Source organism: Canis lupus, chromosome 3 (genome assembly GCF_003254725.2).
Source record: "Canis lupus dingo isolate Sandy chromosome 3, ASM325472v2, whole genome shotgun sequence".
Lineage (NCBI taxonomy): Eukaryota > Metazoa > Chordata > Mammalia > Carnivora > Canidae > Canis > Canis lupus.
The window spans coordinates 64867904-64883503 of NC_064245.1; the positions used below are offsets into that span (position 1 = coordinate 64867904).

Here is a 15600-nt window from a genome sequence, read left to right on the forward strand (position 1 = left end):
TGCCCACAGTCTGCTTGGACTTTGTCTGGGTGCTTTGCCAGTGGCAACTTCCTCCTCACAGGAAGAAAAACAAGGAGCAGAGATTTGTTGGGGCTGTGCAATAGGAAAGGTGATCCTGCTGTGAAAATCCAGAAAAAGAGACTAGTCAGGAAGGCCAGCTCTGTGCTCTGTCCTTCTATGGGAAGACAAATAGTTAAAAAGGAAAAAATGGAGGTGACATTTGTACTTTCTTACCACTGATTTAAATATAGTAATTGAAGCATGATTTGAAAACTCTACATGGAATAGACTATGCTCTAGGTAATATGGCCTATTCTTTTTAATATTTCTTTCAGTGACATTAAGAAGCATCATGTTGGAAGGAGAGCTTAGAAAGATAAAGGTCAAAATAAGCCAGAACTTACTTTGAGACTTATCTTAGAAAGTCAAAGACAGAAATGAAAATGTAATCCCGGTTATACTTACCCTGCTGATGAACTCACACTAGTAAGTATAATCACAGAATATGTTGCTATGGTCACTTTCCAGATCATCTACTTGTTTATTATGTTTTTGTGGGAATTATGAACTTGGGAGTAAGAACAATTGTATTTGCCACCAAGAACAATCATTTATTGACTAAAGTTCCATTTTATTTATGAATTCACTGAAGAGAGAATTTTGAATGTTATGATAGACACAAGCAATTTATCTCAACATACTTAAATGAAACCTAAATGATAATCTAATTAATCATCAAACAGGAAAACAAGCAAACAAAACCACCATTTCTTAAAACACCCCACCAACTCTTCCAAATGTGATAGACTAAGCATGTGTTCTGAAATCAGATTGATCTGGACCTGAGTTCTTACCAGTCCTGTGAGCTTGAGCAAGGGACTCTGAGGGTCCACACTCAGGCTCCTCTCCATCAGAGGGGCCAAGTAAGACCTTTCCTTATGGTTTTATAGAAGTTGGAGGTAAGAATAACAACAACACTGCAACAACAACTATTATTTATTGCATACTGATTGTGTGCCCAGCTGAGTGTTGAAATGCAGCAGTGCATGTGCTCATGGCCACACTGTGAGGGTGTCACAGCACCTAAAAGCACAGGTGCTTGCTTTGATTGCACAGCCAGGCCGATGCAGAACTGGACTGTCAACCTGTCATTCAACAGCCCACTCATGTTCTAAAACGCTATCACACTGGAGAACACTGTGTGAAAGAAAATGTGTGTAAAGGTCTGAGCCATTTCTATTATTATCGCACCAAGTCAAGAAATGGGAGTGTGTACATGGTTCTCCTGCCACATTACCGAGATTAGCTGCATCAAGGGGGCATTGTTGGGGTCGTTTGGGTCGAGCTTGGACTCTGCTGCCCATTTGGCCAATTTTTTCAAGTCTGTCAGTCCTGACGTACCAATAGACGAGATGGCATCTGCCCTCTTCAAAGCACTGGAAGAAAAGTTAATGCCATGAGATAGACACTTTCACAGGGCAGTTTGACTCAAGCCCCAAAATCCCAGGGACAGCATTGCTTAAAGAGGCTCTTCTTATCTATGGGAGAAAATCTGATCATAAGGAAGGAATTTTGCCAGTTTCCTTTACTTGATGACTGCTACTAAGTATGTCATAGAGATAATAGAGAAGAGTGAATTGGGGAAGAAAATACTTGCAAACCACATGTCTGATAAAGAGTTGATGTTTAAAATACACAAGGAACTCACAACTCAATAGCAAAAAAACAAATAATCTAATTAAAAAATGGGCAGAGGACCACAGTAGACGTTTCTCCAAAGAAGACATACAGATGGCCAGCAGGGATGTGAAAATGTGCTCCACATCACTCACCATCAGGGAAAGGCAAATCAAAACTACAGTGATGTATCACTTGACACCTGCTAGGATGGCCATCATCAAAAAGACATGAGATCAACTCAGGACACATCTGTTGGGGCAGGACCAAAGCAAGACTTGAGCCCTGGCACCTGGCTCCCATAGTGCAGGCTGCTGGGACACGCACCAACCACGAGGAGGTGGGACCCGCCTGGGGGGACCTGCTGAGACCCAGAGTGCCTTTCTTCTGGTCTGGAAAGGAACCAAAGGGGCTAACAATCAAGGAACAAATCTGATAGAAGGGACCTATAATAACCAGAAGGTTCTACCACTGTCATCATTCACGTGGAGGACCACATATACACAACCGTGTGCTGTGCGCTTCCCCTGGCTATAAAGTGGGGACAGGAATCCTTCACAGAGTTACTGGAGAGATGAAATAAGGCAAAATGCTTTTTGCTGTTTCTGACACTGCTAAACATCTAATACTTATTAGGCTATTCATATATTTAATTCTTACCTCAAGAAAATTAAAAAAGCCCTGGAAATACTGGCACATGAGAATAAAAGGAAGGAATGTGATATTGCAAGCTTCTTCCTCCCATATCATTAATACAAATGCTGACATTACTCATAGGATTGTTATAGACACACATTACCTTCTAAATCCGATGTTCTGCTGTGACAGTGGAGGAATTAAAGGTATCCCATTTTCTCCAATGGCCCATGCCACACTGTTGGAGACTTTCCCCGATGTCATTAGAATCAATTGATTACTACCGTCAGCTTCAAATGAGAAGGGCACTCCTAGAGAAACACCAGATTACACAGATGTTGTTTAGAAAAAGGGAGTAAGCCCAGTTCTGGTAAGAAGGCAGACAGTAGACAAATGGAACAGAGTGGAAAGGGCTGGCAGGATGCAACACATAATTCAGGTTAGCATCACTGAACTTCTTCAGGCAATGATGCTCAGAATTGGCCTCTTAGTTCTGTCTCTGACAGCAGAGTGTAGACCATATAATGAATGAGACACTTTGCAGTGGGATCATCTGTGTGCATATTCTGGTTCTGCCACTTAACAGCTGTGTGACCATAAACGGATTGATTAACTTCTCCAAGCCTTCATTTCTTTATGTGTAAAGTAGGGGTAATAATAGTACCTCCTCGAAAAGATTACTATGAAGACATTCATTGATTCACTCATTCAACAGATGCATGTTGGAGCTCCTCCTTCCTACCAGGCACTATTCTAGACTGCAGATACCAGTAAAGGAGCAAAACTGATGAGAATCCCTGTTCTCAAGTTTAAGTTCCAGCCAAGGAGACAGGAAATAAGGAAGAGAAATAAGAGGAATGTGTGGTCCGTTAGAGAGTGATAAATGTGAAAGAGAAACCATAAATTAGGGAATGTAGATGGAATATGTGTGCTTTGGGGGGATGTGGTGGCAGAGGAGCCTCCATGAGAAGGGACTCATGGATAAAGGCCTGAAGAAAATGAGGAAGTGAGACATGCAGATATGTGGGGAGAAAGCATTTTTGGCAGAAGGAACAAGTCCAAGTGGCTGAGGGTGGAAGCACGCCCAAGTGAGGTCATACTTGCAGAGCACTTAGTGCCTGGAAGACAGTGGCTACTTGACAAGCCTTAGCTACTGTTATTAAACTACTGTGACAACAGTAAGTCTCACTTACTTATTTGGCCTCTACTGGTTGGAAATTAATGATAAAAAGTCTCAGGACTGTTTGTTTAATCAACTAAAGGAAGAAAGGATTTCAAGCACTAAATATAGCCACTGCATGCCCTGGAGTTCCAGTTCATATCCATAGCACAAAACAGTACCACTATTAGGCTGTTATAATGTCTTTTTATTTTTCAAAGATCTTTCTTTCAAATTGAACGTATGCTTTAATCTTCAAAATCACCCTAAAAGACACTAAAGGAATTAAAGGAATCTTTAGATTCAGATGATATTCAATAGATTACATAATTATTAGAGTCCTATAGATTATATAATTACTAGAAACCTACAGCTTATCAATGTGAAAGTCAGAACTGAAGCCTAGGTCTCCAGACCTTTCAGTTGGTGAATGGATTTGAACCTTAAAGAATTCTTGCAGATACATTTCCAGATACGAGCTCACAATAAAAAAATCACTAGACATGTAGAAACAAGCCACTATGAATATGAGGGAACAGAACCGGACCAATAAACAGATATATATTAAAATAATCAAGTACAGAACATTAAAAATATGCATAATGTCTTTTTAACAATAAATGAAACATGAATGGATAAAAGAAATGAAATGATCGAGAGTTGGAAGAAAGGACAAATGTTATCAGAACTGACCAAGCAGATTGAAAATGAAATAAATAGAATTCCTAGAGGTGAAAAATAAAATAATTAAAGAAAAGCCTCAATGATGAATTTTGATGATTAGACGCAATCAAAGACTGAATTCATGACTTGGAAGACAGATTTAACGAAGTTTTATAGAATACAGTAGTGAGGGCAGCCCCGGTGGCTCAGGGGTTTAGTGCCGCCTTCAGCCTGGGGCGTGAGCCTGGAGACCTGGGATCGAGTCCCACGTCGGGCTCCCTGCATGGAGCCTGCTTCTCCCTCTGCCTGTGTCTCTGCCTCTCTCCCTCTCTCTCTCTCTCTCTTTCTCTCTCTCTCTCTCATGAATAAATTAATAAAATCTTTAAAAAAAAAAAAAAGAATACAGTAGTGAAAGAAAAAGATAGCAAGTATATTACAGAGATTAAGAAACATGGTGGACAAAGAAGGGCCATCATATATCTAATCACAATTATAGGGGATAAGAGAGAGAATATTAATTAATAACCTCCCTATTATAATTATTTAAGATTTTTCACAATTTTCAGCCCTATGAATATCATGATGTACATTTTTTATGCACAAAGCTTTGTACTCATTTCAAATTATTTTCTTAGAAAAGATTCTTAGAAGAAAAATTAAGGTGTCAAGGCATTTTAAAGGTCTTTATTCGAATTCTCAAACTGCTTTATACTTGCCTAGTTATATGAATTTACTGGCCATGAACAATATATAAAAATGACTTTGCAAAAAATTATATAAATCATTTTAATTTGAATTTCTGAAAGCAATTTTAGAATTACCTGGTTGTTTGAAAATGAAAAAAAAAAAAAAGCTATGTTCAAAACTGACAGTAAAATTATGAGCCACTAATAATAATTAGCTTTTTGTACCACTTCCAACTCCTTCGTGGTCCAGTGTTACATGCTGGTTACTGCTAAATTCCACTTCTTCAATAGGAGCCCTTCCAGTGACAACGGTAGTTTCAGGAATAGGCAGAAACACTTCTGCTAGCAAAGTCGTACCACTGTGTCCAACTGTTTCATATACCTGAAATTGAGGAAGAAAAACAGTCAAATAAAAATAGCAAGAGTGTGCTCACTCCTGGATATTTAATCCATTTATCTATGTTGATCACTGTCTAGCTCAGAGTGGAAAAGTTGAGTTGTGTTATTATGGTTCCCATGGAGACTAAATTACACCCAATTTGTGGCTAAGCTGTTGACATCCTGTCTTCTTGTCTACTCTCCTGGGATAGAGAGATTAAGCAAAGTAGCAGGCTACCACACCAGTTTTTCCATTTCAAATCGATACACAGGTTATCTGGAGAATGGGCTTCCTCTTTTTTCCTGGTTCATGTTATTTCAGAAAGAAATGCCATCAGGTGGAATGGGTGAGATAAAATGGGCATGCCACTAGATGATTTATTATTTACATCAACTGCAAAGTCAAGAGGAAAAGTATTATACCTAGAAGTACTCTAGAGTATCAGGTTCAAATCTACTATTTAGTAAATCTTTCAAATTCTTTCCTTCAAGAGCTCATTTAATTTGTCAGCTGCTGAAACCCTACAAGTTCCTTCACGGACCTTCTCCTAAGAAGGAGCCAACTAGGCTAACTGTAGCTCTAATTACTGTGGCATGTCTCATTATAATGCTGTCACTATGAAATGAAGGACCCATTGCCAAGGCAACCACAGATTATGAATATACAATGCAGCTTCAATAGGACTCTTTGCTTCATTGGATCAAATTTCTCTTGCATCCTTGGATCATTTCACTTTTGTGGCAAGAAGATAGTAAAATATTCCACAGTTCTGCTGGCTTCTTTCCTGTGTTTTATTCTTTCCCTCCAAGAGGTCTCTGGCTGGTACACATTTTTCTAAAATGCTCCTTTCATTTTTACTAATTAAATCTTCATATTTTCTTCTTGTGCAATAGAGCCCCCCCCCCACTGATTAATACTTTCCACTTACAAACTGAAATGCACAAAGATGACCCTACAGATCCTCCTCACCCCCTATTCTCCCTTACAGGGTATATGATATGAATTCTTTTCCAAGGATGAGGATGATTTTGTGCGAGGCTGCCATTCTGGCCTCATCATCTCCCTGGTATCCACCAGCTTGCATTTGACAGATGGCTGACTGAACTTGGTGGGGCTACTGCGGCAAAGACAAAGACATAACAACTGAACTCAGGACCCTAGACAGTATCACTGTGAGCTATTCTAACAGGCTGTGTGCACCGAGAGACCTGTGATTGTCAGGGCCTGCCTGTGCTGAGGGGCCAAGTCTACCTAATTCAGGGCTCAGTGGGAAGCCCATGAATAAATCAAATTCTCCATCTTTCTCAGTAAATAGGTAATATTTTTGTCTCTATTAAAAACTATCTTTTATGGAAAATGTCAAATATATAATCCTAGAAGAATAATATAGTATGAACCCCTCACCTGGCTTCAAATACCATTAGCTTATGGCCAATCAGATTTCCTTTCTATTCTCAGGCTTTCCCCTCTCCACCAATATTTGGAACCCAGACATCACTTCATCTGTAAATATTTCAATATGCATTTCTAAAAGATAAGGATATAAGAAAGCACAGTTATAATATTATTATCATAGTAATTCCTTCATGATGTTAAATATCAGTAAGTTTCAAATTTCCTTCAGGGTCCAAAAAATTACTATAAAACCTTGTTTGAATCAGTATCAAAATATATTCTGTACAATGAGACTGACTGATAAGTTTACTCAAGCCTCTGTTAATTTGTAGGGAATACCCATCCCTTTCTATAATTTTTAAATTTTTAAATTTCTCTTTATTTTTATTGGTTAGAGCTCTAATGGAAAAAGGAGTGCCACTTATTGCTTGCCCCAAACTCCCATCAGAGCCTGTGGGTTGTAACTTTACAGAACTTAAAGAACATTGAGCAGATTATTTTGTCTTGCAACGAAGACCTTGGTTGACCTGTTACATTATGGACTCACTAGCATGAAGTTTTAGCCTGAGAAAATGATATAGTTCCTTTTCTTTTTCAAATTTTTTATTTTTTGCCTACGTCTTAATTGAGACATCCATTTATATGCAGCCCAGTACAGGCTTTGGTCTGGTATTTTGTCTAATCTTTCACATATTCCTATAAAGGATGGTTTCTGGTGAAGACTAAGCAAGATAATAGACCCAAAAATTCTCGATGATGGATTTGAGGATCCAAGAGGAGAAACTCCCCCAGCCACCCATTTGGGGTGGGATTTGAATCCACAACTATTTCACTTTGAAAAAAGCTGGGATTTGAATCCACAAGTATTTCATTTTGAAACTCATACTTTTTTTTTTTTTTGCTATGTCTTCCTTATGGGCCAGGGACAATCAGAAATGCAATCAAAGAATGAAGAATTCTTTTAAAGTAATAGCATGATCCAGAACATATAATTAGTTTAGACAAACTGGTGAGAAATAAGGATTGAAAGAATATTTAAAATCTGAATGAAATAAACAACAAAACATGGAAATACTATAAATACAATGTCTAGGGGCACCTGGGTGGCTCAGTTGGTTAAGCATCTGACTCTTGATCTCAGGTCTTGATCTCAGGGTTATGGGTTCAAGCCCTGTGTTGGGCTCTATGCTGGGCATGGAGCCTACTTTAAAAACAAACAAGCAAAAAATAATCCCCAATGTCTGTAACCAAAACTTAAAGGATCACCTCAGCATATGCAACTGTGATCGAAAGACTACGAGCTATTCCTGTCTCAGACTTCTTAGTTGCTCAGAATTCTCAAGAGGGTTGCTATCTCAGCAAGGCAGGTGTGGCCTGCTCACTTCAGTGCAGGTGCTTTAACTCACTGTAAGGTGCCCAGGTGTACTGGGCACCAAGTGAGGCACCTGTCCTATACCCATGTATGTGCCATCACTATATCCCATGCTCTCCCTAAAGAAATACTTATCCACTCTATCAAAATTCCTTATTTATGCATCATCTGTCTCATTGGACATGGGGATTCCTGAGGATAGGGGTCTTGTTTGATTTCCCTTTGAATGCCCAGTACCTGCCATTTGGGAATTAATGTATTTAGAAGGGAGCATGCTAACTCTGAATAGAAGTAAGGCACTATTATTATTATTATTATTATTATTATATTTTTGCTAAGTAAACTCTACTTCCAACATAGGGCTCAAACTCATGACCCTGAGATCAAGAGTCTCATGCTCCACTGACTGCTTAAGCCAGCCAGACACTCCTAGAAGTGAGGCATTAAATGATAAATCCACTGAATGGAATGGTTTTCTTCTCTGAACAGCTGGTAGATCTGGTGTAGTATGGCTCTCAGATGTTCTCTCTTTTTTTTTTTTTTTGAGATTTTATTTATTTATTTGACACAAAGAGACAGCACAGACAGGGGGAGCAGCAGGTAGAGGGAGAGGGAGGAGGAAGCTCCCTACTGAGCAAGGATCCCGATGTGGGTCTTGATCCCAGGACCCTGGGATCATGACCTGAGCCAAAGGCAGATGCTTAACAGATTGGGCCACCCAGGTGCCCCTCATTGTCTTATTTTCCTTCCTACCTATAACTCCTCTTGAAGCCTGCAGAGGGCAGTGTGGCGGACAGGACAGGGCAGTCTTGTGTTCAGCAGATCTGAATCCTGACATTGACACTTAGTAGCCATATGACCTTGGGCATAACATTCCACGATTTTTGCTTTCATTGTAAAATGAAGATGTTATTTAAAGCTCTGCAGGAAGGCAGTGGTAAAGCTTTGGGACATGGATCAAAAGTCTTCCTCCCTTATGAGTTCAATAAATGTTTATTCTTCTTCCTCTGGGCATACATTTGAGAATAAGTACCTGCATTGTTATAGTACTATGTGGCTCACAAAGCTCTTTCATAAACATAATTACACTTCCCAAATATCTTGTTAAATATTGCTGGTCAACTGATTTTAGTAAACTTTATGAAATAAGAATCTCTTTTTTAAAAATTAAATTTGTAAGATCTGTTTTCTCAAGACACTAATTTTTTTCAAAGAAGACGTTAAGTTGCTGAGGGTTTATAGGAATTTTATGGCATATTCCATATTTGTAATGAAATCATCTATATTTCTGAGTCCCCAAAGACAAGGAGGTAAAAAAATGAACTACATTAAGCCTTAAAAGTGTGCTTTTAAAAAATCAGGAGTTAATGAAGTCCTGATATCACTTCAAGTGAAGGGAATAGAAAGCATACCAATAGTCAGAAAATACCATTTATGAGGGTAAAATGTTTCAGAAATTGACATGAATGCTGTATTTAACATTTCATTAAACCTTGTGTCCCTGACCTCGTGACTCTCTTACCTCCTACTACTTCAGAATTCCAAAATTCTCCAAACTCAATGCAATTAAATAAGTGTGTGAAGCATATTTAAAAATAAGAACAAATCCAAACATTTTTCACATACTTTGCGTCTCTTTCTATAACATAAAAACTTAGTGTTTGCTTACTCAGCTGTATAAGATAAGATTTCTAAATTACATGGCTCCAACGGCTTTACAAAAACATCTTTGTTGGACTTTCATAATTCATCAAATACTTCATTATGAAAGGACCATAAGAGCTGCTTCTAAGCTTTTCTTTCTTTCTTTTAAAGATTTTATTTATTTATTTAAGAGAAACGAGAGACAGAGCATGAGCAGAGAGGAAGGGGCAAAGGGAGAGGGAGAAGCGGACTTCCCACTGAGCAGGGAGCCCAGACATGTGGCTTGATCACAGGACCCTGAGATCATGACCTGAGCCAAACAATTAACTGACTGAGCTATCCAGGCACCCCACTTCTAAGCTTTTCTGTTTGGGTTCTTATTCCCTATAGGTGTGCTTAGTAAGGATCCATAAGACATGCAGTTATTGTAGAAGGGGCATTTCTGGTGGATGTCAATGGAAGGGTCCTCGTTCCCAGTCTCTGGAAACACCTTCCTGTTTAATGTCAGGAGAGGAACTAAATGGGAACTCTTGGGGCTGAGTCTGTAGGACAGAGGAAGTTATGACTCAAGGGGAGTGGAGGGTTTGTTAATTGAGACTCCTGTCTCAAAAGATACTTCTCAACTTTTTTTAATACGGAAAAATGGATTCCATCTGTCAAAGTAAAAAAGAAATCCAGAATTTTCCCACACTTTTCACCCTGCTCTTTCAAGGTGACAGCAATTCTTTTTAAAGCTAGGGTGCAACGCTGTTTTAAAAAAATCAGAAATTGGGCATCTTGGTTTGGGGTTTGTAAACAGCTTTCTGTATAATTAAATTTAGTTTTTGGTTTTCTTTTCTAAGTCAGGGGTTGTCAAACTCAGCACTTTTGACATTTTGGGTCGGACGATTCTCCATTGTGGTGCGCTGTCCTGTACACTGTAGGATGCCTAGCCACATCACTGGCCTCAACCCATTAGCAGAGGTACCAGCTCCCCATTTGTTAGAATTAAAATGTCTTCAGACACTGCCACATATCCCCTGGTTGCAAAATTACCTCTGCTTGAGAAGCACTGCTCTGAGTAAGAAGGGTGCTCCTCTGTGTGTTTGAAGGTGGAATGCTAGTGGAGAAACAAGACAGGAAATATAATTGATTTACACTCAACTGTTCTAAAATGTTTCTGTTGTTGCAGCAGTAAATTCAGAATAGCAATTAGATCCATGGCTACCAATTTGAGATTATTGGTAAAAAAAAATTATTATTGGGGCGCCTGGGTAACTCAGTCGGTTAAACATCTGACTCTTGATTTTGGCTCAGGTCATGATCTCATGGCCTTGAGATCGAACCCTGTGTGGGGCTTCACGCTGAGCATGGATTCTGCTTGAGATGCTCTCTCTCCCTCACCCCCTGCCCCTCTCCTTGCTTGTGCATGCTCTCTCTCTCTCTCTCTCTCAAATAAATAAATCTAAAAAAAATTTATTATTGAACTTTGATTAACATACTATGCTATATTAGTTTCAGGTGGGTGTACAACACAGTGCTCCAACGGTTCTATACATTGTGCAATGCTCACCACAATAGGTGTAGTCATTATCTGTCACCATGCAACGTTATTCTAGTATTATTGACTATGCTGTATTTTTCATTTCTGTGACTTACTTCTTTTATAACTGGAAGATTTTACCTCTTAATGCCCTCCACCTATTTTTTTATTTCCTCACCCTCCTCCCTCTGGCAACCACTAATTTGTTCTCTGTATTTAAGAGTTTGTTTCTGTTTTTGTTTTGTTTTGTTTTGTTTATATATTTGTCTAACTTGGGGTGATTTATGCAATTATTACTACTCTATTTGGAATATTGTTTGCTTTAACTCAACCATCTGGGGTAGGTGGACCTGCTAGCAGTATTTAGAACCTTAGAAATGTAGGGACATTAAGAGAGATAAAAAACAATATTCCCCTGTGAAGCAGAATTTATGTTGCATGGTTTTAAATCATGATTCTCTGCTTTTAAAACAGAAGAGAACAAAGCAGAACACTCCATGTCTTGCACCTGGTAATGCTGGGTCCAGTACAGGTGGCTGTTCTTTAAGCTTGGCTGCTCGTGACATTCTCATCTCATGGTCCCCATTTCCCTCAGGATTGAATCAAACCCTTCTGAGTCTTGTGCCCACATATTCTCTTCCTTTGCTGAAAAGGTGGAGGGCACCTGAGGTGGACCCCCTCCCAGCCCTGTCCTCTACACCATCCCCTGTGACATCATGCCTGACCCAGAGGAACCTCCCGTCATGTCTTGACCCCACCCCTCCCAATACCCTGTGGGGTCTGGTCCCTCTCCCCACCGCTTTCCTTTTTATTTTCAAAGTCACCAATCTTTTCTGTACTGGTTGCTTTTCTCACAGCTAACAAACATGCTCAAATCAACTACACCCAAAGTAAACCACAATCCCTGACAAAACCCTGATCCATTTCCCTTCTTGCCTTCTCTGCCAAGCCTCTGGGAGAGGAGCCTTCTCTTGGCATCTTCCTTTTTTCTCCTACCATCTCACTGGACCTCAGTCACGAGGTCTTCCTGTCATTTTCCTGTTTTCCCTCATCTTTGCATGATGTTTATGCAGTAAGATGCCTGTTGGATCTAAGGTACAGACTATGAGTGGGTGCAGCATGATGAGGTGGATATGAGAGCGTGTTCTGTGGGCTGGGGGCTGGTTCTGCTACCTTCTGGCTGTGGGACGTTAGGGTAGGTACTTAAGTTCTCAGCATTTTAGTGTAACAGGGACAATGATACAGCTACCATGGGACTACCGTAAGGATGCAATGAGGTTTCTTTTGTTGTTTTTTGTTTAAAGATTTTATTTGGCAGAGAGAGAGAGAGAGAGAGGGAGAGAGAGAGAGAGAGCACAAGCAGGGGGAGCAGCAGTCAGAGGGAGAGGGAAAAGCAGACTCCCTGCTGAGCAGGAAGCCCGATGTAGGGCTCAATCCCAGGACCCCAGGATCATGACCTGAGCTGAAGGCAGAGCTTAACTGACTGAGCCACCCAGGCACCCCATAGAATGAGTTTATACACAAAATATGGTGCCTGGCATATTGCAATTGCTCAGGAACTGTTATACAAGACATTACTAAATATCTACACAATTCAGTGTGCTGTGATGCCTGAAGTTGTGTTCTAAGACTTCTCCCATAGTAATTGCTCTCAAAGTGTGGAGATATGTCAAGTTTTAGGCTTTGCTCTTCTTTATCATTATACCCAGTTAACATGGTGAAATGAGAGTGAAATTTAGAGTCAGGCAGGACTGGGTTTGAATTCTCTGCGTCTTGACCTGCTTGATGTTGTAAGGTTACTCGGTATCTCTGAAGTGTCACTGGGAGAATAAAAGTATCTGCGTTTTTTTTTGTTTTTTTTTTTTTTTTTGTTTTTTTTTTAAGGATAACATCAGACAGTGTATGTGAAGAATTTGGTCTTGTGGTTGGATAAGCAATAAGTGTTATTTCCTAGGCCATTTTCACAGGCCCCTGTCCCATTCAAGCCTGCATCTTCTTACATGTAGGTGACCTCACCTGGACCCCTGCAACCCATCCTCCCACTGCATCCACTGGCCTTTTACCTATTCTAGGCTCCTCTGCTCTGCACTCTGTTGGGCTTCCTGGTATCTGCTCACCTCGGCTTTTGGGGTCAGTTTTCAACAGTCTGACTCAGCATCATGCAATTGAGTTCATAGGGAAGATATATGTGTAAAAACTATGTTTTTGTCTAATGTCCACAAAGGACCAGTAGCAGTCACAAAAGTGAGCTGGCCAAGGGCTAATTAAGACACTTCTCCAAATACAATTGTTTCTCCCACTCCAATAACACAGTTCTGTGGATGAGAGGGAGAAATCAGGAGAGGATGTAGGAATGAACTTGAGTCATCACCAACTAGGTTCAAAAGGTGGATTTCCTATTATCAGTCCCCATACTAGGAATATGAAAGATTGACAGGATTGACTCATAAGGAAAAATAATAATGCGACAAAATATAAGTGCCACCCAGCAGTACCATGTGATTGCTGTCAATTTGGGAAGTCAGGAAGACGAATGACTGATGCAGATGTGAATGATAAAGAAATAAAGGTAATCATCACAAAACTATTTTCTTCTTTCTTTCTTCCTTTCTTTTTTCTTTTTTTTTTTTAAAGATTTTATTTAGGGGATCCCTGGGTGGCACAGCGGTTTAGCGCCTGCCTTTGGCCCAGGGCGCGATCCTGGAGACCCGGGATCGAGTCCCACGTCGGGCTCCCGGTGCATGGAGCCTGCTTCTCCCTCTGCCTATGTCTCTGCCTCTCTCTCTCTCTCTCACTCTCTCTCTCTCTCTATGTGACTATCAAAAATAAATAAAAATTAAAAAAAAAGATTTTATTTATTTATTTGAGAGAGAGAGAGCATGCACAAGGGAGAGGGAGAAGCAGACCCCCCACTAAGCAGGGGAGCACAATGAGGGGCTTGATCCCAAGACCCCAGGATCATGACCTGAGCCGAAGGCAGATGCTTAACTGACTGAGCCCCCCAGGTGCCCCTTTTTCTCTTTCTCTCTTTCTCTCTCTCTCTTTCTTCCTCTCTCTCTCTCTTTTTCTTTGGGAAAGGGAGAGAAGGAATCCTAAGTAGCTCCATGCCCTTTGTAAACCCTGACACAGGGCTTAATCTCATGACCCTGAGATCATGACCTTAGATCACACTGACTCAGTCGCTTCACCCACTGAGCCACCCAGGTGCCCCCAAACGATTTTTTTTTCTAAATCAAACTTCATTCTTCTGAAAGGCCAAGCATTTGTTTTGGAAAGACCTCAAAAGTGGGGATTTTTAGGACCTTTCTGGAGGGACTCTGGGCCCGCTTGTACTCCCATGTCCCGAGAAGTCTTCCCCTCCCCTTGGAGCCCGCCGTGATTCAACTCCTTTGTACTGTCACAGGTCCAGCCCTCATGATGGGATTGGATTAGTCCTTCCTTTCAAGGTTGCAGTGCTGTTCTAATTAATTCCTTCTGCCTGTTTCTAGGGCTGGGCCCCATCCTATCCTGCTGGCTTTTCGTGCCAGCTCTGGCCTTATCTCCTGCTTCCTAGGATGACCCTGGCATTCCTTTCTCAAGCCTTGCTTCAGGCTTAGGGTTCAAAACATGCAAGGAATCAAACCCCACAGTCAATGCTCAATACTGTTTCTATCAAGGGTCCCTGACATCCGTACAAAGCCAAGTACTGTTTCTCTCTAGCTCTCTCCTCATCTCCCAGCAGAATTTAAGTCTCCCGGAGGCAGCGCTATGGGAACTCCTCCCACCTGGGACTTCCAGTTCTCCACCACATGCCTGGCTCAGGATCAGACACTCATTGGCTCTTAAGCAGCAGACATTCATGGCTTGGCTGTTGGGTCACCAACTGATGCATTTTCATTTTGAGAATCTCAGAACTTTTTGTGAAGCACGCTGGGCTCTGAAGTTGGGGATTTGATAACACTGGCATAAACAGATGCATTTAAGACAATTTTTCTCACCCTCTTAAAGCTGCCAGTAATTTTGAAACTTTCCTAATCTCACACTTGCAATTATGCAGCGAATTCCCAAATGGCAGTTCTATTCCTAGAGAGTTGAAATATGATAGCCCTTAAATTAATTTCATCTGTAATCACTACTCAATCATAAAAATTAGGCCACTGAGCCATTATGATATGTGATTTGATCCGTTATCAAATCTCTATAGATAGCTTAAGAACTTAGCCAAGGGTCTTTTAGTTTGTAATATTTAAAAGGTTACATGATTCAGTTCTCAGGGCCACGCTAATTGCCTATGAATATATTCTTGGTATTCTAGGATAACTGTTTGCTTGTTTATTTAAAAAAATCCATTTCATAATATTTTAGAGAATTACTTTTTTCACATTACTTAAAAAATGTGTTTTGATTGCAACATCTGAGCAAGCTAATCTCTAAGACAGCAAATAGGAGAGAGGCTAAGAGGCTTCCCTTCTGTTTCAGAATATATGC

The 15600-nt window shown here is 40.4% G+C and overlaps 1 protein-coding gene across 8 annotated transcripts in view; it reads right to left on the minus strand.

Annotated features, from left to right (window-relative positions):
• The window catches only part of CC2D2A (coiled-coil and C2 domain containing 2A), a 136428-nt gene that overhangs the window by 48968 nt on the left and 71860 nt on the right, over positions 1–15600 (minus strand). For all 8 annotated transcript variants that reach the window (XM_025437049.3, XM_025437046.3, XM_025437044.3 and 5 more), the window contains 3 exons: positions 5047–5203; positions 2477–2624; positions 1298–1436 (listed from right to left, as the gene is read on the minus strand). In XM_025437049.3, the coding sequence (XP_025292834.1) occupies positions 1298–1436; positions 2477–2624; positions 5047–5203 (444 nt within the window). The remainder of the gene's footprint in view (positions 1–1297; positions 1437–2476; positions 2625–5046; positions 5204–15600) is intronic.